This window comes from Scatophagus argus, chromosome 6 (assembly GCF_020382885.2).
Source record: "Scatophagus argus isolate fScaArg1 chromosome 6, fScaArg1.pri, whole genome shotgun sequence".
Classification (NCBI taxonomy): Eukaryota; Metazoa; Chordata; class Actinopteri; family Scatophagidae; genus Scatophagus; species Scatophagus argus.
Window position 1 is genome coordinate 19,214,727 of NC_058498.1, and position 23,269 is coordinate 19,237,995.

The 23,269-nt window shown below is 40.1% G+C and overlaps 2 protein-coding genes across 4 annotated transcripts; both read right to left on the minus strand.

The window, feature by feature from the left end:
• Positions 1–922: 922 nt before the first annotated feature.
• On the minus strand, positions 923–12,376 carry LOC124060527 (protein-glutamine gamma-glutamyltransferase K-like). 2 transcript variants are annotated; one of them, XM_046391616.1, is made up of 14 exons: positions 12,158–12,376; positions 9,080–9,369; positions 8,785–8,976; positions 6,084–6,335; positions 5,351–5,469; positions 5,131–5,238; positions 4,063–4,240; positions 3,814–3,952; positions 3,530–3,722; positions 3,065–3,218; positions 2,673–2,957; positions 1,897–2,057; positions 1,660–1,796; positions 923–1,561 (listed from the first exon to the last, which is right to left on the minus strand). In XM_046391616.1, the coding sequence occupies exons 2-14, from the start codon at positions 9,366–9,368 to the stop codon at positions 1,405–1,407; spliced, it is 2,364 nt and encodes a 787-aa protein (XP_046247572.1). In that variant the 5' UTR covers position 9,369; positions 12,158–12,376; the 3' UTR covers positions 923–1,404. The 2 variants fall into 2 exon arrangements, with proteins under 2 accessions (XP_046247572.1, XP_046247573.1); XM_046391617.1 differs by having other exon boundaries at positions 1,296–1,561; positions 1,728–1,796.
• Positions 12,377–12,513: 137 nt separating this feature from the next.
• rabggta (Rab geranylgeranyltransferase subunit alpha) lies at positions 12,514–23,013 on the minus strand. Of its 2 annotated transcripts, XM_046391618.1 has the most exons (18): positions 22,872–23,013; positions 22,548–22,690; positions 22,143–22,183; positions 21,881–21,991; positions 21,022–21,146; positions 20,705–20,892; positions 20,316–20,573; positions 18,959–19,042; positions 18,753–18,835; positions 17,031–17,126; positions 15,852–15,957; positions 15,711–15,762; positions 15,546–15,634; positions 15,333–15,421; positions 15,130–15,246; positions 14,928–15,041; positions 14,702–14,789; positions 12,514–13,961 (listed from the first exon to the last, which is right to left on the minus strand). In XM_046391618.1, exons 3-18 carry the CDS (start codon positions 22,143–22,145, stop codon positions 13,813–13,815), a joined length of 1,752 nt encoding a protein of 583 aa, XP_046247574.1. In that variant the 5' UTR covers positions 22,146–22,183; positions 22,548–22,690; positions 22,872–23,013; the 3' UTR covers positions 12,514–13,812. The 2 variants fall into 2 exon arrangements, with proteins under 2 accessions (XP_046247574.1, XP_046247575.1); XM_046391619.1 differs by lacking the exon at positions 22,548–22,690 and having other exon boundaries at positions 22,872–23,010.
• Between the last annotated feature and the right edge of the window lie 256 nt (positions 23,014–23,269).

Below are 23,269 nucleotides of genomic sequence, written 5' to 3' on the forward strand. Positions count from 1 at the left end.
AGAAGAAAAAAGGTGAATGTTTTTATTAAAGCAATGTAACAGTCAGATACTGGAAATGATATTTATCAGCTGTGTCTTATTGGTTTAGGTGGTCCTAAATTATTCATTTTCTAATTGTGTCTTGGCACTAACGTGACATACACATGATAGCTCTGCACAACCCTGCTGATACACAGCATATATCTTTTGTCTTCACTCGTTATGTCTTAAACAATATTATGGAAATATTCTAACTATATGAAAAGGTGTTTTGGTATTAGTTTAAAGATTATTAAATATATTTGAATCTTTCAATAATGTATGTCATTTTTAACAGAATAAACCACTTGAAGAGCACGGCACAAATTCAGTGAGTTATGATGAGTGGAAAGACCTCCTGCATTGATGGACGTGTGGTACATGCAGTAGGGAGTACAGTTTCCCTTCACCAATATGGCAGCCCCATTGACCTTATTTCACAAAAATATGTATATGTTCTCGTAGAGACAATTTTTGATTTGATTGAATTGTGCCATGAACGGATGATGATGTTTGTTAAATATAATACAATTGTGTGAGTCAGGAAAGTTACAGTTTGTTGTAAAGGTAGAAAATCAGCTACCATCTAGTTTTGTGATATCAGTGAAATGATCTCTCTTCTTGCATAACATGCATCACCAACACCTGCACAGCCATCACCTTTACACATTTCAACTTGTCCCCAGAACATTCCCAGGATGATGGAAAAAGTATTAAAAGAGCTGAAAATCACTGCCATATAGTCATATTGAATTTGACCTCTGAATGATCTTATCTTTACAGTGCCTTCTTAATGTTTTGCCCTTAGTCCTCTAACACAGCAGCTTGATCCCCTGACTACTGACAACCAAACATTCAGCGATGCAGGACACCAAACTGTTTTGTAATGTCACATCAATAAACCACCAGACTGCAGGAAACATTTTTTTAATTATTTTTATTTTAATGATACAAGAACATTTGCAGATGTATTTTGATATTTAAATAAAATTCTCTATCATCTCATAGCTTTCCTCCCCCCTTAAATATATTAATTAAAAAAATAAAACATGTAAAACCTGTCTTTAGAAAAGTACACTTCTTTCATTTAAGCTGCCACACTGTCCAAACTCTGCAACTACTGCGGGACTCAAGAATAGAAACATTACACTGGCTTTCATAGAATATAAAAGAGTCGGTCTTTTCTGAGGTGAAATCCACATTTTTCTTTGATGTTTCCTGATTAGCTATCGCTCTGTGGTCATTGGTTTTGTTGAAAATCTCAATGTAATGCAGTAAGGCAGTACTATAATGTCATATTTTTAGAAATTAAAATATTAACATTCCAAAACTATACATCGAAAAACATCATTATTCCTTAGTCAAAGTGCGTCTGTTTTTCAGTCATTATAGAGTGCTGTTCTCTTCCTCCACAACGATGTCAATCACACCATGTACCTGTGTGAGCTGCTTGCAGTCCAGTGAAGCCAGCAATTTCCTCGGTCCAGGCAGGGTAGGGATAAAGTGTTGAAACAGAGACACAGAGGCACGGCTTCCAATATCTCTGCGGATAGGACAGGAAATGACAGTGGTAATCATAAAAGATAGACAGGCTATTTAAAAAAAATGACCACAGCATAAAGTATGTTTTTTCCTCCTCACCCATAATTAATCTTTTGAGCAGTTACAAGGCCAAGTCCTTCCACGTGGAATATCACAGCTTTAAGTACCTGTGGTAGTGGGTTAGTAAATGAAATCTCTACTGCCATCTTCTCCCCTACCACGGCCTTCCCTATCGGCTGTGTGAGAGAGGAACGAAGCCAGAAGACAAAATCAGATCCTAATTTATATTTTAATCTTCTCGCCAGTAATATTTTCCGGATGAATTGTTTGGCTTACCTTGATGATGAGGTCTGGGGTCCTCAGCCGGAAACTGAACTGGGTGGCCAGGACCTGCTGTGTTTCTTTGACTCTGCCTGACAGTGTAAGCATCAGGGCAGCCTGGTCTATCAGTTGATCCTTGTAGTCTTTATACTCCAGGATCCACTCCAGCATCTTTACTGTAGACAGAAGATAGAGACAAAGAATATTAGTAAGTGTATCTTCATCCACTTCACTGTGGCAGATTAAAAAGTCCCTTATTCATTTTTTTTCTTTTCCTTTCTTTTATTAGAATGTGTTTGACAGCAAGTGATGAAGTGGTTTTTCAGTTTATTCTAATCAGTTGGGGTGTTGGGTATTTAGTGTATTGAACTCTATAGCATTGTGTTGAACACATTAGTTAAAGCAATAATTAGACATTTTATTACTATTTTGATTTTGATAGAATGCTTATTGCTTTTCTTGCTGAGAGTTACCTGAGAAGACTAATACCGCTCTCATACCTGTCCTATAAATTTAAAGCAACCAGCAGCAGCCTGTTAGCCTAGCTTAGCACAAAGACCTGGAGGAAACATCTAGTCTGGCTCTGCCCAAAATGTACTTCCCAGAATGTCAAACTGTTCCTTTAAGTGGACAATAATAATGCTCTACCAAGAAAAAAAATAAAAAATACACACAAGCAAATCACAGAAGCACTTTCATATAATTAATTTTACTCTTTTTTTTTTTTTTTTTAGATAAACCTTTTCATGCTGCTAAAAGAATAAAACCACTGACAAAGAAGCTCCACTCACCCTCGTTGGGCAGCATGTCCACGTCCATCTTGTCCTTTCTGACTGTGGCCTTATGGACACCAGTGTAGTACATGATTGCCACCTGACTATGCAGGATGATGTTGCGTTGCTCTGAGCTGCTGTTTCGCACCTCGATGGTCAGCTCTGCGTTTTGCCCCATTTTAGGACCTTCACCGTCCATGGTCACTTGCACAGAGACATCCTCTGCTGTGGGAGAGGAAAAGGCCTCTGCCTTGGAGCCATAACGGCATGCTGTTTCCACAGCAATGCGTTCCTCCTCTGTGCCTGAGGATGACCAAAAATATTGAGTTAATTCGGTAACTGCAGTAACGTATAAATGATTTGGTTTGTATCGAACAAACCACAAGTGACCATAATTTCTGTGACAATACCTTCAGGGTGTTTGTAAAGGTGTGTGATATCAGTGCGTTCATCAGAACCAACAGCCTTTGTGCTGATGAGGTGGCCAACAGTCTTTTTCTCACTGTAGATCTGAGTGAAAGTCCCATCTATGTTTCTCTGCCAGTAGATTTTATCACTGTTAACCTGGGGGGAAGCAAAGAGAGAGAGAGAGAGTTAGAAAATTAAGTCCTGACAGATGGGAACTTTTGATGTACGTCATATGGCTCATTATTAGTACACCGCACACACACAGTCTGTAAACACAATGCAGCAACTAAAGCATCAGTTGTTGACTCTAGCAGGTCAAGTGTGTAAGGAAAAAGCAGTATTTTAGATATTTTAGAGGGTCTTTCTAATGTATCACTTTTGAATTTTGGCAAATTCCTCCACCTTTGTGCAAGGACAATACAGAATTTCTGAAGTCTCTCTTAAGGTAATGTATATTTTCCACAAACCTCAGCAAACACAAATGGAGAGTCGTGTTTGAGGTAGACCTGACCATTGCGGACAGCAGCGAGAGAAGCAGGGCCACAGCGGAAGGTTCCCTGGCTGGTTTCCTGAGGTGTGGCATCAACAGCTTGCCAGCCTCCGTTGCCTGGGGGCAAATCTGGACGAGCCATCCAGCAGTCGTTCCACACATGGAAGTTCCTTCAAGTACAGACTTGAATGTCAGTTTTGATGAACTGGAGAGCAACGCACGTCATGATGGCAGCATCACAGTATGGGTGACAGGACATACCAGACAGAGTCGGCATTAAGGTGATCTATAGGCTCCAGGTTCTCGTCCAGGTATACGTCTGTCGTCAAGGAGACATCTGTGTCATGAGCCGAGCTGAAGTTGGTCACAGTGCGACTGGGAATGCCTAAACACCTTAAAACTGAAAAGAAGATGAAGCATTAGTGGTCAATGTCATTTACATGTCACACACCTATACAAGCACCTGATGTGTGGTAACCACATATAATAAGAGAAACAAGACAAGCCAACCTGTAGTGAATACACCAGCAAAGACCCAGCACTGGCCATACTTAATGGGGGTGCCCTTGTTTCTATGGTATTCCTTCAGGATTTCCACACTTCCACTCCAAACTGTTGGACTAGTTCCACTTGAATAGTTTCCGGACCAGTTTCCCTCCAGGACACCACGGTCATCAGGGGAATTGATCTGGATGAATAAAGATTTTTTTTTTTCATATAAGGCAAAAATGAATTCTCCGTAAAAACTGAAAAGCCTCCCCTGCTGAAGCCCTCATTTCCATTAGCATTAGTCTAATAGGCTTACAGTGTCTGACAACAGACAACAACATTACATTTTCTTCTGTGGTAGAAACATGTGCCAATCGTTTTAAAAGGTTAGCAGGTAAAAATGAACTACATTTAGTTCATAATATGCATACAATGTATATATTTACTCTCAATTCACAATAGCTTATTGTGCTTAAAGGCTTATTAGATGGCAAAACACTGTACACAGGATTTGACATCTCTGGACAGACATCAAAGTGGCAATTATGTTATCTTTCATCACAACAATTGTGAGAAAAACAATTAAAATATTGCCTCCTGTTACAAAGCAATTTTCTAACAATGTGTGCTTACATTGGCTACACCCCTGTTTCACCAAAATGAATAAGAAAACACCAACAAGGTCATCAGTATTCTTGTTCTGAGTACAGTGAATATCTGTATAAAATTTTGTACTGATGCATCTCGGCGCTACAGTAAGGAAATCAGCACGTTAATGGACTTTATTCTCTATGGACCATCAATATGTGTACAGAATTGTATGGCATTCCAGCCAACACCAGACTGTGACAGGCCACATTCACTTTCTGTCTAATTGCACCACATTGCCTTTGTGCTAAAAGGGGGATGCATCAGAATCCATCAGTTTAGACACTGGGATACAGGTCTCCTACTGAACCACTGCGGTGATGGGTGGGACTGTTACCATGGGCAAAGCTGGTCTGATAGCAGGGTGTTGATCTGTCTGCTCACTGTATACTGGAGAAATATAAAGGCCACGTGTAGAATAATAGTTAATAACAGTCTCACCATGGCTGAGATGACTCGCACCACATTTACTGGATCTCCCCAGCCGGACGGAGGAGTTCCACTTTTTTCCAGGAGAAAGAAGCACACAGCAAGAATCCCATCATCAAACTGAAACCCAAACAGAGAAAACACACAGAGGGTGGAGAGAACCAGTCAGTTTCTACTTGCTCAGTCTGTTCACCAAAACACTAAACACTGACACATCACACGACCCACTCACCTGTCCGTAGTTCCATGTCCGCACTCCAATTTGATCCTGTGTGCCGTAGTAGATTCGTCCCACATCGTTCAGGACATACTCCTGCATCTCATTTTCAGAATCCATGAACACTGTGTCATCTGATAAAGAAAAAAAAGAAAATCTTTTTCTATTTTTTAAACACAATGTTAAGGATTTTTTTTTTTTTCAGTAACAACTTTTTAATTTCTATTTGTCCCTAGTTTGTTTGTGTTAATTCGGGCAAAAAAGACACTTCCTGCAGGAAGAATCAAGTTTTAGTAAGTATTTTTATGCTCACTGTTTAAGCATGTCTCTGACTCATTAACATTATTTTCAGTAATGATGGTGAACGCTATTGTGGCCTCATAGAGATGGATAGCTCTTAAGACTGACGAGACACTTATGAGTGATGCTGAAGCTGTCCTATTATTAGGGCATTGGCTCAAAGTGGCAATATTAAATTTTGTTCCTTTTGTGGGATATTTTCTTAAAATGATAGTTGCACATTTTTGGAACATACATTTTCTATTTTCTTTCTCCCGGAAAGCAAGACAGGAAGATCATTACCAGCAACTGTAGCCCTATTTAAATTATATATATTATATTATATTTAAAGGGTATGTGCGTGGAACAGATGCTCCCATTTAACTCACTATCATCATGCATTATACGCATTCATCAAACTTTTCTTTACTGAGGCTACATGATACTATATTATAAAGTGTTTCTGTACCTTCACACCAGGGGTTGAACAAAATGTAGATGTCATTAGCAGGGTCATGTGTGGAAATGGCCCGGCCGTTTGGGCTGTCAGTTTCCACTGTGAGTTGATAACAGCCAATGATGGCTGTGGGTGGAGAATTCACTGACAGTTTTATCTTTTTGTCTTCTTGTTTCACAACAGCAGCCTCCCAACGATCATCCTCCAAGTCCTCCACCAAAGGGATGACGACATGGGTTCCCTTTGACACTGCTGGCAATGGTCCTGAGAAGGTGAGGTGAGATAAGACACTCGTTACCAATATGTGGAAACAGTTACTCATACCACACCCAAGCAGAAGCAGAGCACCACACATTTCAAACAGTTTTCTCACCACAGTCACCTGCGCTCGGTTTAAGCCACACCCGCATTCCTACCATGTGGAAAAAATCTGAATAAACAGCAATCAAACAGAAAGAATACAATGTTCTGGCAAGGTTTGCACACACGCAAACACACGCACACAGCATGTCATGACAGCATTAGCTTCCAGTGTGTACTACTAGCTGTACTACTAAAAGGATCTTTGCTGACACAGCAGCTTGCTGTTACTGCACTGTCTGTCATAAACAATGCTTTAAGGTACACAAGCAATATCACAGTAAAGACCAGATTTACGTGAAATTTGTTAAGCACATCCACACTCTACAAATGATGGACCCTCAGGCCAATAAATAATAAGCTTTTTTGCTTATCTGCAGGCAGATGACAAGTTTGATACTACTCTCATATGTGTCCAGTAAATCTAGGGCAAGAGCCAGGAGGCTGGTCAAGAAATGATCAAGAAATAACTACCACATACTTTAATTTATGTACAAATAAAACAAAGTTATAATGTGTTAATTAGTGAGTGTTAGATGGATGTTGTTATTTTTGGACCAGGTTAGCTGTTTACCATTGTTTCCAGTCTTCATGCTATGTGATGTGGCTGTTAAATGTAGCTTTATATAGTACAGAAGTGTGAGTGCTACTGATCTTCTTATCTAACTCTTGGCAAAAAAGCAAATAAGTAAAATTCCCAAATGTCTAAATATTCCTTTTCTCGTACACAACCCTCAAGATAAAATGTCAGTTTTGCACATCATGTACCTAAGAGGCTGTCTGGCATGAAATTTTTCTAATATATTTATTCTCCCGGGTGGGGGGGGGGGTGAATAATTTTGCTTCCACTGACATCATGGCGTTTCATCCATCACTGCCTCAGGAAAAAACTTTACCTTTTTAACGCTGCAACAGAAAATACTCTATAGACTGAAAAATCGTCAGTGTGCAGTTCAATCTTATGCTCAGTTTCATTCTGTGAGGTGTTATGAAAATTGCCTCTTTGAGTCCTTAGAGGAGCTTCAGAATTTGAAGCAAACCACAAAGTCAGAGCATTCAACTGTCATTGACTTTCACTTGAATTTTAAAAAGAACCCTTTGTGTTGTTGTAGACTGGGCTGTGATTGGCTTCATGCGGTGGGGCTCACTCCTCAGAATACAGTGTTTGCAGTGCAGTGTGTTGTTGCCACACATGAAAACAGTTTAACTGAGATATGAGTGGGAAAATGGCACTTAGCTGCTTTGTTTTAAAATGAAATATCCACCATTTGGTGACGGGTGACATCATTTTCAAAAAAAAAAAAGGGGCTCTCTATGCAGCTGTTGTTGTCCTTCTGTGTATCGTAGGCATGACAGATGGCTTTTTTAAATTACTGGATCACAATTCATAATCAGCATTATTTTTTAGTTTTGTTACTTCTCATTGTGGACTCAGAATATATATTTTTCCTCTCAAGGAGACAAAATAGAATATCATTTTCTAAAAGGAATTATTTTGGTTACACATATTTGTGATATAGGAACCATTCATTAAACCACGTGTTTCCTCAGTATAATGAACATAATGGAAATTTTACATTTCTAATATGGATGCACAGCTTTTCTGTAAAAGAGACATTCAAATTATTGTCTTCAAGCTTCACTTGTTATTACACCCAGCTATAATTGTAGGATCTATATTGGTCTGTTTCCTCTCTCCCTTACAGCACCCAGCACAATGAGAGAGGGAGCAGCAATGAACACTGGGTAAACATTTGGAGAGCTGAGGCTCAGACATTTGGTGGTGGGAGCACTGGTCGTGAATTGTCAGCTGACTGGATTTTTAGTTAGAGCAGAGGACTTGGCATCTGTAAGACTCCCTGCCTCAAGCAAAGCAACTAAAACCGTTACCATAGCAATAGCATCCAAAAATCTCTCTCCCTTGCCTCTGTCTATAATTCTATCTATCTCACGCACAAATGCAGCAAAATGGATACACTCCACACACATGAGCTGCCAAATTAAGAGCACAAGACATAAGCATAAAAGCAAGAGTCACTTCTTGTTGGTACGTCTTGCTTCCTCCCACAGCCCTCAACCCATCACCTTCCTCTCATTCCCATGACTGCCAAGAAAGAGAAAACTCTTAATTAACATGTGCAGCTCTGTGCAGGGTTGTACGGAGGGTCAGGAAAGCAGGAGAATGTGGTCAGTTTCACACCTGGCCTCTTAAGATTACAGACTGGACATGTGTACAATTGAAATAAAGTAGTAGTATGCATGATGTCTATTTAAAACCATAAATCAACAATGTAACACTTGGAGAGGGTTGGGGAGGTGTTTGCCACATCAGATAAATTTGGCAAGTGCTAACCTGTTTTAAGTTCAAGGTGAAGTTTGTCAGTGTTGGGGTTAAAGGGTCGAGACAGGGTAATCCACATCTGGAAATTCTGTCCTCTGCGAATGATAAAGTCGTCATTTTGGTAGAGATTTGTGTGGTGCTCTGTGCGGTTCTCCCCTGATTTGCTTTTCATCAGGTCTATTGATTGCACTTTGAGGAGGAGTTCTGCAAAAACAAAAACAAATATATGAGAGTGGAGTCTATCTGGCTGGCATTTATTTTGTTTTGAAAAATAATACAACTGTGTTCCCTCCATGATGCTATTTACTGTGAAGCTCGTTGTCATCGGTCACAGGCTTCTCCCCATTTGTCTCTTCCTCCTTATCTAGGTCATCAACTCCTGTCACCAAAGTGTCTGTGACGTCATCGTCATTGGGCTTGGGACAGCAGCATGGACACACCTTGCGCAGCCACCGCCGACATGCGTTTTCTGTCTCAGCATTGTCCTCTTCTGGCTCTTTATTTTCAACCTCTGTGTCTTCCCCAAATCCAAGAGTGACAGATGGAAACCGTCCCACTGCAGACCTGTCTCTGATTGACCGCGTCTCTACAGGCATCCTGCGACAAAAGCAGACACAGTCAAGAAATCTGGGGCTTTGTCTATGACTGTGCATCAGCCATCATATTTGCCTTCATAACGTTCAACACTCATCACATTTTCACATTATCTCAAGGTAAATCCATTGTCCAATTACTTTACAAAGGGAAGAAATAGGTTGACGGACCCACTACTGACGGCTCCTACACAACATGTTTTAATGAGTCTGAGAACGAGACTGAGGCATTTCTGATCTGAGTCCTTCGTATAGTGCCAAATGTAACCTTGAGTAATATCTGTCAGTTGAGAGGAATATCACAAAACAAGCACATAGTGTTAAAATGAACACTCTTATGTGCTACCTCAAGAGTGACAGAGAAATTAATTAACCTTAATGAAATGTTAAAAATCTTTGTGTAAAAAAAAAAAAAAAAATTCTTTACACAATGTCCCATCCTTGTAAGACGTAGGTTCATGTGTGGCACATTTTGACTTACATACATACATTGGGAGGAAGTGGAGCACGTCAATGATTTCAGCCACTTATTCATCACTTTTAACCAATTATTTCAGCCATCAACAGCAAACTGCTCCAACCTCTTATTTATTTAGACAAAGACAGATTATAAGTTATAAATAAACAAACTTAAATAACCGCTCAATACATAGGCCTTGCCTCTCATTTGTTCTTCTCGCACTGATTTGACTTGCATTTTTCTTTTAGCAATTCCGCCTTTCAAAGAAGGCTTCAAACCCAGTGAAAACCTTTCCCACACACACTTTACATTCCTCAGCAGTAACGAGTATTATGTGGTGGACAAACAGGCACAGGTGAGGCAATAGCAAGACTAACAATGAGTTCATTCCTTATTCATGTAAAGTCAAGACTCTGAGTACAATAAACCACAGACAGTACAGGTGTGAGAACTGCTTCCTCCCACCTCTGGACTGTGTGTCATTTTTACTACTGTCCTCACTCTGCATTAATTGATGACATAATATAGTTTATTTTCTCACACCAAGCCAACAGTGCAAAGCTCACACTTGTTTGAACAGTTTAGCAACTAAAACTGTGCTGTACTTAATTAATAAATTACAGTATATTTATTCCTACGCGTTAGGCTGACAAGACTCAGAGCTCCGTGAGGCTGTAAAATAGCGAAGAGGAGCAGTGAGCTAAATACTAACTCCAGCATGCCAACAGGCCGTTCTTTAGCAGGTATACTTACAGTGTCCAAATCAGGGACAACCAAAGTGAATAAAGTCCATCTAGTAATATCTGTACCAAATTTCATCCAATGTTTACTGAGACATCAAATCCAAAAAAATGTCAACATCATGGTTTTATTAGAGAAAAAAAAATAAAATCAATGGATCATCAAGTCAGTAGACATCCACAATTTCATGGCAATGCACCAACCAAACCACATTTCTGTCCTCTCCCATGGTAGCAACTGTAACTCTGTTAGCTAGTTTCCACTGATGTATTGTCATCTGCAAGTCACCACAACATTTATAACTGGGAAGCCTCAGTAGATTGTGATAGTTTACTACAGGGTGGGCCCTCACAAACTGCTGAAAAGTAAAAAGGGAATCCACTACAGCACCTGCCTCAGTGCCAAAAATCTAAGGAAGGCTGAGGAGTAACACTGCATGGGACTGTACTCCATATGGTTGAGATTACAGTTTGCTTGCAGGGTATCTCAGACCCAGAAAAAGGACCCGCCCACACAGAACAACAAAAGGCTTTTCTGCTGCATGCTCTAAGCTGTTATACAAGTTATAAAATGTTTGCACTGCACTGTAAATGAACACAGAGATGGGAAAGAAACCCCATCAAGCTACACAGCAGTGAGAGTGTGTGACATGTTGAGGATGATAAGACAGTTGAAGCTGCTATTATCTGAGATTCTCTTCATCATCTACTTATATCCTGCTACTCAGCGCAGAGTTTCTCTGGTTCCCACTGGGCCATGCCACATGTCTGGGTGTCTGCATCACAACATGCTGTCTCAGCTCTGACTCATAGATACAGATCTAGAAAATTTGGTCAAAAGTCAAATGAAGTGGTTGTAAGTTCACTCTCACAATGCCAGCAGCAGATACAAGATGTGCTGTTTGGCTAAGGGTGGATATTTGCCTACAGGAGGGTGCTGACCCAGTAAGTATCCCTCAGCTACACTCATGACTTGTTGCCTTGGGGTCACTCATTTTTAACCACAAAGAGGGACCTTCACTGATGTCAGAATTAAAGCATGATCAGACTTCATTTTAACACACAAATGTTAACTTGGTATTTGACCCTGAGGCAAGCAATGTTTGGTCCCATTCCCATCACTCTGGAAACATTACATTATTAAATTGGTTTGCTGCACTCAGTTGCATCAAATATGTGGCTACTGTTGGGCTACTCTAAATTGTGATTCCTTGGAATTGCTTCCAATCCCATTTTATAGTTGCCTTATGCAGTTTTCATTGATGACTGTAAATACATTCAGGGAATAGATTCATGTTAAAGACGAAGTCTAATACAACTAATTGTGCAAGACACAGCACTCAGTGACAGTTCAGGCTATTATTTCCATGACTGTGGCATGGCAGTAAGGCAGAGATACAGCAATACTTTGTTTCCTTTTCCTATAAATCAATTGAAATACTATTCTGGGAGTACTCTGTGAAAGGAAATAAAAGTTCCAGTGTAAATTAATGAGTTAATTTGGCATGTTAACACCATAAAGTAACAAAGCAAAGTCCTACCTATCAGACTGGTAGAGAAAGCTACATGTGAAACAAATGATTCAAACTCACTCAGTTCAATGAAAGAAGAAATGTGGACATGGAGGAAGAAATCTTCGGTTCGCTGTGCCTTTTGTTGCCAAGCTAGTTCAGACCTCCTTTAAATACTTGAGCTGCGACAGCGAGGACACGCCTTCATGCCGCACAGACAGCAGACAGGTCAGACACTTATCCAAAAACAACAACTCAAATCATTTTGCATGGAACCAAACAATCAGTTAAATCTTCACTTATTTAATATTAAGCAATAGATGTGTCATATTTCTGTCGTCATCAGACCATCACCCTCATTTTTTAAAGATGTGCTTAGCAGTAATATAATAACAATATAACGTAATAGTAGTATCTGCCCCGAATTCAATCATTTATTCACTCTTCACTCTCATTTATTCATCACTCTTGTTTGTCTTAACAGTGAACAATAAAAGTTTTTTGGGTCATCTGTGCCAACTTGTCTGAAAAGTGCTAATTGAAAATCTAATTGACTAACAAAAATCCATAAAGCAGATGAGGTAAGCATATTGTCTTTGTAGCATTTCACATCAAGTTTATCAAAAAGGATTAGTATATTACCATTTGTTACATTTATTTTATTCATGGTCTACACAGCATCCCAACTTTGTTAGAATCAGGCTTGTATTAACATACAGATGTTAGTATTCACTTCAAAGTCCTGCTCTTACTAAACATCTGGTGATGGTACAGCTTCACAGAACTGCTAGCAAGGCTGTAAACCTTTAATATTCCTTCTCCATGGGTAAGAAATCTGAATTTCACAATCAAGTCAATCCCTTGTGAGAAACTTCAGAGGAAACTCTGAAAGCTGAAAGGTGTGGTATTTCAATTTGTTTTGCTTAGACACTCCCAAACGACAGCTTTCGCCATGACATCAGAGTAAAACACACATCAGCTTTGTATGTTGCAAAGTTAAATCTATCACAAGAAAAAAAGGAAATTATTCAACAGTAATTTCATGAAAAGCTGGATCCTGTGACAGGATCCTGTGACCGTGGCACACCTTTTAAAATACTCATGAAATCCTGCACATTTTCTATGACAACAGAAAGCAAAACACAAGAAGCTTTTTGGAAGGCAGTGACACAATGTGTGCTGTTTTATTACTGGATCTGTGACTTACTGTGCAACAGTATAGTGTCATATATTAAATACTTTACACGACCTTTTAAAAAATGTGAATGAGGATTATGAGATGCTCTGAATATTAGTTTGAAGCTGTTCTTTGAATTCAACTGTTTTAAAGCTCATAGAAGCAATAAGCCAGCATTGCTGCACACCATCCATACAGTCAGTCTACTCCTTATCAGTGTTTCTGCATGCATTTGGGTTTGTTGTAATTAATTAACATTCACACACACACACAATTAAAGAAATGTAACATTAGTTATTACACACACACACACACACACACACACACACACACAATCTTGACATTTCAGTGAAGGTGTTAGAGGTTTTTGACATGTGCTCTGAAGCATCAGGTTTTCAGACACTCAGGGGGATAATGTGATTGACGTTCTCCCAAACAAGTGGAACAGAAGGAGTCACAAGACGCTTGAAAAATAACCACTTGCTCTTTCACAAACAAACACGCCCGACGATGTTGAAAGACAATTGAAGGATGGGCTGCCGGTGACAGTGACTCCTGATCAGAGCAGGAGGTCTGTGACTGAGGGCAGCAGCTCGGCCAACTCTGACTCTATATTGGCTGTCTGAGTGACAGGGTTTCCACGGAGATCAAGGCGCTTCAGCTTAGGGCAGGAGGCCAATGGCTGAAGATCTGCCAATGTAGAGATTTCTGTGCATTTGAGTTAATGAAAAAGCCTTCCTGTGTGCCGTGGTGAGTAACGTTAGTAGCAATTACTAGAATCAGACAGGACACACATATTCCCAACACTGGTGCAAAAGTTATATCCACATGACAAATATGACGCTGGTATATTAATTCGTTTTTTCTAAATATAAAACTTGGGAAGGCAAATTTTACATTAGAAAGGCATGCACTGTAATTGTAATTCAACAACAAAAAACTTAAGCGTAAGCAGCCTCAGTGTCATGAGCTGCAAACCACACAAACTTCTCTATTTAATGTACCAGAGAACCTGAAGGTGATGAAGGGGAAAGTCGTCGTTGCTTAGTGTGCTTTCCTTTCATGTTGTTCGTTCTGTAAAATTGTGGCGTAGATTTTATTTATCCAAAGTTTCATGTACAAACACATTATTCATGCATTGAGCTGAAGAGTCTTGTTAGTGCAGAGATTTTCTTAACTCCATAAACACCACCCTTGTGAGCAGTCCCTCCTTTAAATCACACTCTTCACACACGTGAGCTGCTCGCACTGTTTAGCAGGGCTTTTTCATTGACCCTTGTGCACTCAGAGCTGATTCACACATTTCTTGAGTCACTAGCACACTGGCAGAGGAGTGCGCAGACACACTGGACATACATCTCTATGACACTGAAGCTAAAGAGATTAACACTGATCCAGAGCAGTCTGCTCTCTAGCATACACACTAATGAATCTGAATTTAAGGATACTGTTATTTTTCAAGAGGACTTCCTCCAGTTTCGGCAGGTGATACACTCCTTCAAGGTTTTCTATGGAGTTGTTATCAGCCTCCAAGACCTGAAAGTGTGAAGAAATATTAATCATGTCTCAGGGAAAAAAAGTAATCAATATCTTTCCTCCTGTAACTGAGGTACACACAAAAGAAGCACTGTCCATGTAGGATAGATAAATGGATTTGAATTGCAGCTTTATTACCTCCAGGCACTGGAGCATGGCAAACTGAGGAGGCAGCCGCTGTAGCTGATTGGAAGACAGATTGATGTGAGTAACCAATAACAGCTGGTCCAGGTGGCACAAGGTGGTCAGGTTCTGTTAGAAAAAACAAAAACAAATAAACGAAAACAAAATTCATGTCATGATAAGCACACAGAATTTCTTTTTCTAATTCTGACCCAACCTTGTCAGAAATACTGAAGACGCGCACTTCAGCATACTCCATTTTCAGGATTGTGTTTTCAATCATAAACTTGCTGCACAAGTCACTGTAATATGCAGAGCGCATGGAATCCACTTCCTGAGGGAGAAAATAAGAGCGTTTCAGGCAGTGATCCACATATCTTTTCTGGTCAGTGTCATACGCCGTACATGGCTGCTACTCACTTTGAGTGTTTGGAAATGAGCAAGCGTCTCCTTTTCATATCCCAGAGGGTCTAGTGCCCTCATCAGGAGGATGATGGTCAGTAAGCACCCTGCCAAGTTAAGCAGAGCGTTTCACTGGCTATACGAAAACATCATGTATTTATGTGATGTTGGTCATTAGGTTCAGTAAAGAACAAGGAGTAGTGCGTATGTAATGCATTTTAAAGCACTTACACTTATTGAGCGGCTCCAGTTCTTGTAGCTGGTTACATGACTGGAGCTCAGACTGCAACACTGACGTCTTCTCTACTGAGAGCTCACTCCTACAGAGAAAGATCACACTCAGACTTTACTCCTACAAACCTCTACAATATGCTGCTATTGTTCCAAAGACAATACCTGAATAGTTCCTGATCGGTGGCAGAATCCCGACACCAGCTCTCAGTCCGACCTTTTGGAGTTAAAAATTTACAGTGTAAGGAAGCTGAAGGAAATAAACATTAGTACAGATTATACGTAAAGAAGCATGATATGTGTCACCTGTGTACAGAGCACAGTCTCTGTGAGTGTGTTTTTCAGTCCAGTGCACAGTCAGATTGTGTTCATTTGTGATGTCGCTTATCGTTCCAGGAGGGAGATTGCAGGTCTGAACCAAGGTTAAGGTTACAAAAAAAAGGAGAAAATGTCCACAAGTAAAAAGGTAGAGTTTGAGTCCAACAAAAATTGGCCACCTTTGAATGACACCTACCATGGCCAATGATGTAGGTGTACAGAGAAAATCCATGGCTCATTTCCATCCCCATACTGCAGCCTGACAGGGCTGGGCAGTACAACTAAATATCACAAATATAACTAAATATAACATCCTTTACACAATGGCAAAACAGACATTAGCCTTTAGGCTTTGGTGAATTCATTTAGATTTTCACAAACCAGTAAAACATCCATACTGATGAGCATTCTGCTTTCCTTGGAATAATACTGTTTTAAACAAAACAGGATTAAGACTAAAATTTAAAGATGAGATAATCAGGTCACGCCTGAGACAAAAGTAGCTTAGACTGCAGGTTGATGCAACACCTTGAGATCATAAACGGTCCCTCAATGTGTCTGGACACAGCTGCACCTGCTGTCGCCATGCAGTATTAACATGGAATTATGAATATATGGATATGAATGAATACAGATGAACTTCTAACAGCTACTTAGCTTGCATATTAACATTCATTTCCATGACAACTGAACAAACTGCTTCCATCGATGTATACTGTGTGATATTACTGAAAGTACTGGAGCTGGGACTGTCAAAATGTTAACATCCTCGATTACATGTCAATTAGAGAAACTTTCTTTTCATTCAACTTACAATATCTTTCCTGAATGAAACCGCTATTATTTGCTAGCTTCACTACACAGGAGTCTTTTGTCTTAAGATACTTGTACAGCACCTGTCTTTCTCACTAAAACTGGTATTCTCTGTTTCACTGTGCCGCAGCAAGTTAGACAGGCTTGGAAAAAACCATGACAGGAAGTCCCACTGCACATCTGTGGCACAGGTAACAACAATAAGCACATACCATAGCATCTTATCACCATGTGGTATGTGAAGAATGACGGAAACAGAATGTTAAACTAGCATCCTGTTCGATCAGCAGCACAGCACACAGTGTCAATCAATAACAGTGTTTGTGGCAATAACCAGCCAATGGAAAGGGATACCCAGACGGGGCTGTGTTTAAAGCGTGGGTGGACACTCCTCCACTCCACTCTCTGAGGCTGACCATCGAGCACCAGCAGCAGGCCGACAGACTGTGCCTAACAGAGCAGAGGAATAAAAAGAGATCACATATCAAACAAATTACAGTAATGAGAAACACACATTTTTCGACACTGAGCTCTCTTTTTCAAAACTGATCACTTAGGCAGCACCGCTGCAGTGGAAACAAAGTCTTCTTTGCTTTGACAGAAAATACATTCAGTGACCTCATCTTTCAAATTTCATCAACTGTTTACTCACTCACTCAAACTACCACATCCCTGTGTAGTTACAGTCCAGTTTGCAAATTAACATATAATAATAATAAGATATAAAGAGGGCCTGAAGTGAGATATGGATGAGAACTTGTGGTCAAATGCAGAAGAAAGGGTTGACAAGCACTCTGTACATTTGAATCAACAGCTACCCCACACATGACTGTACAGTGAATACGTAACTTTTTTTTGCATTTTCATATTACATCTTATATTACTCAGACTTAAATAAAAATTAAAGCCTTCTGAAGTATATTGCAGCACTTCTCACAGAATAGATATGGTTTGAAGCATATTGTTAATGTTGTCTGTTTTCTTGAGCTTTTCACACATACACTATATGGACAATGACCACTACACCAACAGGGACTTTAATGACATTGCATTCTAAATACATAGATATTAATATCCTGGTGCCCCCCTTTGCAGCTATAAGAGCGTTTGCTCTTCTGGGAAGGCTTTCCACAAGATGTGTGCATCTGTGGAAAGTTGTGCCCATTTGTGCAGTTGGACCAGAAGGCCTGGCTCACAATCTCCGTTCCAGTTCATCCCAAAAGTGTTGGATGGGGTTGAGGTCAGGTCTCTGTGTGGGCCTGTCAAGTTCTTCCACAGCAAACCAGCCATGTCTTTATGGACTTTGCTTTGTGCACTGGAGCACAGTCATGCTGGAATAGAAAAGGTTCTTCACCAAACTGCTGCCACAAAGTTGGAAGCATAGGATTGTCCAACATGTCTTGGTATGCTGAAGCATTAAGATTTCCCTTCACTGGAAGTAAGGGGCTGAGTCCGACCTCTGAAAAACAGCCCCATCCCACACCTCAAGTCAATAATGAAGAGGTGTGTTCCAGTACTTTTGTCCATATAGTGTAACTACAGTGACTGTGTGTTGGGCTCTGAGCACTTACAAAAAGCAGGTGACCTGCACTCAATACTGCACTTGAATACATCCTGCATAGACACAGGTGTAGTACTGAAACTACTGCTTTGTTAAAGTACTGCTCACACTGCACCTCCTGTGTTATTATATTGCAAATTACAACAACCCGTGGAGAAAAAGTGTCATTTTTTTATTGCAATCAAACTGAATAAAAAAACTAAATGAAAAACTACTTTAAAGAACACAGTGACAAACATGGTAATGCCACCAGTGGTATATAGGTACCAGTAATATATTTTAGGCCATTCCCTTATAAATGACAAATAAATCTTTTGCTAGACATAGGTTTCCAGTGTTCTGGGAAAAAAACAAAGAAGCACAGGAAGCTGCATTTTAGACACAAGATAACTGTTGTGCTGAGCAGCATGTTGGTAAACAGAACCGTGTTTAGAGTTATGAAGAAGTGAACTCAGTACTGAAAAATGCGCCTAACCACAAAAATGCATTTCATGGAAGTAAGTGAAAATGCTTACATTAACGGGCCTCGAGAAGGCAACGGCCACTCTCTCTTCAACCCGACTGACATACACACAGCTTATCATCTCCTCACGTTCCGCTGGAAAAAAGACACAAAGCTCATGTTTGCTATAAGACTGTGCAAATATTTGCATGTGCAGAAAAACTGGAATATACTTTCATAAATATTTGTACACACAGACACAATTACAGATGGACATACCTCTGCCTAGCAACCAGCGGTAGTAGAACCAAGCACTTTGGTCGTTGGGGTCAGTGAAGAAAGCATTTTGAACAAGTTCATATTCTGAAAAAAATGGCATGGTTCCCACATATTCTTAAACAAAAAATTGAAAATAAAAACATAAAAGTCTTTTTAACGATTTTCCAGGCCCACATCTCTAAAATTCAAGGACCTGGTGTTGCATAGTTGGAGAAGCAGATCAAGGTTAATTACTGTAATAGCACTGATAATTTTTGTAATGAAGAGCAGCAAATTTAACAGAAGCTCGCAGATAACAATTAAAGAGAGCAGCATGAATGTGTGAAAGCTCAATTGTGCTTTGTTGCAGTGATGGCAGAAAACTGTGGGCAACAAACATGCACACGTAGCCTATTTACTAATGTAGTAATAAAAAAAAAAGGCCAAAGAATTTCCGTTTTTACACAAAATAAAATTCAAGCATGTTCAATGCCCCACGTCTGCTTATGTCTAAACTTCATAAACTTTCAAGAGCACCTTAAAGTGGGTGTAGTTGGAGATAACACTCAACAAAAATGCACATTTTTGTTTTTCACAAGTTAAAGTGAAAGACTGAAGACTTCTTGTGCCCATAGATTTTAAGCACAAATTTGTCAAAATCCATTAGTGAGTGCTTCTCCTTTGCCAAGATAATCTATCAACCTGACAGGTGTGGCACATAAAGGTGCTGATCAAACAACATGATTTTGATTTTCTTGTCAGAGTAACAGCCCACATTATTAAAATAGGCAGTTTTTTCACACATTACAGTGCCAGAAATGTCACAATTTTTGAGGGAATTTCAAACAGAGCTGTTACCTGTGGATTTAATGTTAATTTCACTACAGTTTGGCACTACAACCAAATGATGTATCAGCTGTCCAGGTGGCTCTTCTCAGAAGATCATACAGGTGAAAGTCTGGTTGGATGTAGTGCCAACTTCTCTGAAATGGAGACAGCTTATGGTAATGAAATGAACAGTGAATTCACGGTCGACAGCTCTGGTGCAGCCAGCACACTCCCTCAAAACTCATAACGTCTGTGGAATTGTGTTTTGTGATAAACTGCACAAAGGAGAAGTGCTTGATAATACTGATTTAAAAAAAAAAAATCTGCAAGAAATCTGACAGAAAATTGAGTGTCCAATTCAAATGCTGGGAGTGAAATAAAAGTGATACATTTATATTTGTGTAAAGGTATTGAATTGCACATCAGGTATCACTCGTTAAGTACAACTACTTACAGTCACTATAAAGCCTCAGGCTGCCACCTGTCTGCAGCTTTTAAGTATTGCTGACTGCACAACCTGGCCATTTATTGGAGTTTTCGTCATGTTTACCTTTGAGGAGTTGCTCCTCGCAGACGCGATGAGCGTGCGTTTGTGGAGAAGGCGGAGGGGAGGACTGGGGAAGCTTGCGGCACGGTGACGGGGGCTCAGGAGACTCTGGATGGAGCAGTGGCAATAAGGTGCTGCGATAGTGCCAGCTGGAGTAGTTGGAGAAGTTGGAGCCAATTAGACGATCAGTAAACCCCAACTCCTGATCCACAGCAACACCAGACATCTTCACAACCATCCGGCGATAATCCCAGCAATGGACTGGTTTATACGGGAGAATATGGTATGAGTCAGGAATAGAAATAGAGTAGTGAAATACTAGGTTGAAATGAAATGACAAACAAATCATCTAAATCTATATGATTCACACATTTCCCTTTTCCATTACTCACAATTACGGTCATCCAGGCTGAGGCAGCGATCACACAGGCTCAGCTCTCTGGCCCAGTCTGGCTGAGGCATGCGGGCTGAGACCCAACCTCTGTGGTGCCAGCTGCCGTAGGACTTTGGGTTCACCTTCAGGCAAGACTCCAGAAATGACAACTCGGCCACATAAACCTTTTGTACTTCATCCTTGTCCCTGGAGCAGATATCAAGAAGCAAAATCTCACTTCTCCTGTCATATGGCAGGATGATAATTCCCCATTTAAGAAATGTTACACTGAAAATCTACAATTAAAGAGAGCAATGATCTAAGCAATGATCTAACTTCTCAGTCTCCAGGTGCATTAGGATCTCTCTTCTGTAGTTCCAGAGTGTTGCAAAGTCTGGATTGGATGATAGTAGCTGCTGGGTCAGCTGGAGAGCTTCATCATCCCAAATACCCTCCTTTCTCTGCCATGTAGGAAAAAGTAAATAATGTGAAGCCAATACATGGAGCAACAAACAGGCAGGCAGATAGACAGAGAAACAGACACAGGAACAGGACATGAAAAAAATTAAAACAAAACAAAATGGAGACTGATAAATAGGCATGCCTTATTTACTCAAAATAATCACAAAGTATGACATTTCCCAAATAATGTACATTAACTGCCAAATGTAGCAGTATAAAGGATGGATAAGGCTGGTGTTAATCTATATTAGTCCACCGCTTCATATTTTCCAGTTTGTCTGTCCTGCTGTGGTGCTCAGTACATTTGTTCCTACTGAACACACACACGTCATTAAAAACAGGTCAAAGGTATTTATTTGCAGTTTTAAAAAAGTTTTAATTTCTTCTAACATCTGGGCTGTAACAGAAAAAAATAAAAACAATATTGGAGACTATTTTCTGTTGAGGATTAATGTACTTGCACTCCATAGCGAGTATTTAGGGAAGCTGGATGGAGTATGTGTATCTCACTCAAAATGAACTACCAGTGTGTGCTTATGATAATGAAGGGACATGTTACTCAGTGCAAGACAGTAAGATATATGAGGCTTTAGATGCACAGGCAATACTTGTGAATAGGATCAGTTCATTGATGGTTTTTGCCATTTCATGGGATTTTTTAAATAAGAGGAATATAGATTATCACCAGCCCTATAATGTAAACTCTATGGTGAAATATGCCTTTCTAAAGAACCTTAGAAAAACAGGCATCTCGTGCAGCCACATATATCTTCAGCTTCTTCTCCCGCTCCTTTCTCTTCTCCTCCTCCTGCTGTGCTGTAGATTTAATTTTCACTCTGCCATGCTGTCAAAATCAACAGGAAAAGAAAAATGAAAAGAAAAAAATGTAAAAAGGGAAAATGCAGTTTGCCAGGATGGTAAAAGATTATTATAAATAATTGATTACATTATTATATACAAAACAAACACAGTATCAAAGCTGTGAATATGCTTACCATCCTTTCTGTTTGTGGTGGAGACTTCCCCAAAAGATGAGCTTTCAATAGAAAGAGAGGAGTGATAATCAAAGATAGGCCTTCCAGACATTTACACGGCACAGACGTACGGAGAAGTGACAATCACAAAACTTATGAGAAGTCCACGTTGTAAGTTCAGCCGCTGATCATCAGGCATATATGTTCAGCCCTGAGTAATGTTAAAACACTGAACACAAACAACATAAAGTGTTAAGATAGCTTGCTAATTAAGCATGCTAATTGCTCAGTTGATACTAAACAGACTGGGATGGGCTCAATCACAGCTCATTCAAATCGGCAGAGAACAGCAACCTGCGATAGAAAACACGTTTTTATCATAGCTGAGCACTGAACGACGCATTATTTATCCCATAAAACACCGACCTGTTTTGGCGCTGGGCTTGTTTTACGTTTTTCAGAATGCAGTTTGATTTGTCATGTCACTACCAGGATGAACCAGGACGACTACAATTTCACTTCCGTCTCGTGTAAATTACGTCACGGCCGGGATGTTTTGTGGCTCTTCACTGTAGGGAAATAGCACAGAAAAACTAGGCAGTTGTATGAAGGTACGTGGCCAAGGCCGATCGAGTGGTGCCAAGGCACTACAGTTAGCTGAATTATTGCTATGAGACCCCGAGCACCGATTAATGAGGTGCAAGGCATGTTTAAAAAACGTGTGTCAGAAGTATAAAATAAAATTTATACCTGATATTGGTCTTGTGTCAGTAGCACCTCTCACATCACGGCACGTTTCATGCAGGTTCCGCAGTGCTTTTATCACACCTAGCCCCACCAATCCTCAGGCACATTTCATATTTTCTAGGTGAGTGAATTTCAAACAACGGCAGGTAGAACGTGTTAATATTGTAGCGTGTGTGTTTTCGACTTGTTCACGCCAGTCAAACAGTTTAATTCCTAGGTTAGCTAAATTGCTAAAGCTAGCTTACGATTTAGCGACGTAGTCCATTTAGCGTAGGAACAGACTTGCGCGACGCACGGCGCTATAAGGGCAAACGACACGGTCCCGCCGCCTTTGTTCCCCCGTACGTGCGTACACACACACGCACGCACACACACACTACATTATTTTCCTTGCTATACTG

Coding starts and splice junctions, on each gene's coding strand:
- rabggta (XM_046391618.1), bottom strand. Junction 15,635..15,710: donor ACCGATCAGGAACTATTCAG/GTATTGTCTTTG, acceptor CTTTCTCTGTAG/GAGTGAGCTCTCAGTAGAGA. Junction 14,790..14,927: donor CCATGCTCCAGTGCCTGGAG/GTAATAAAGCTG, acceptor TCACACTTTCAG/GTCTTGGAGGCTGATAACAA.
- LOC124060527 (XM_046391616.1), bottom strand. CDS start 9,368: ATGCCTGTAGAGACGCGGTCAATCAGAGACAGGTCTGCAGTGGGACGG. Junction 4,241..5,130: donor TGCGAGTCATCTCAGCCATG/GTGAGACTGTTA, acceptor TTATTCATCCAG/ATCAATTCCCCTGATGACCG. Junction 1,562..1,659: donor GCTCAAAAGATTAATTATGG/GTGAGGAGGAAA, acceptor TCCTATCCGCAG/AGATATTGGAAGCCGTGCCT.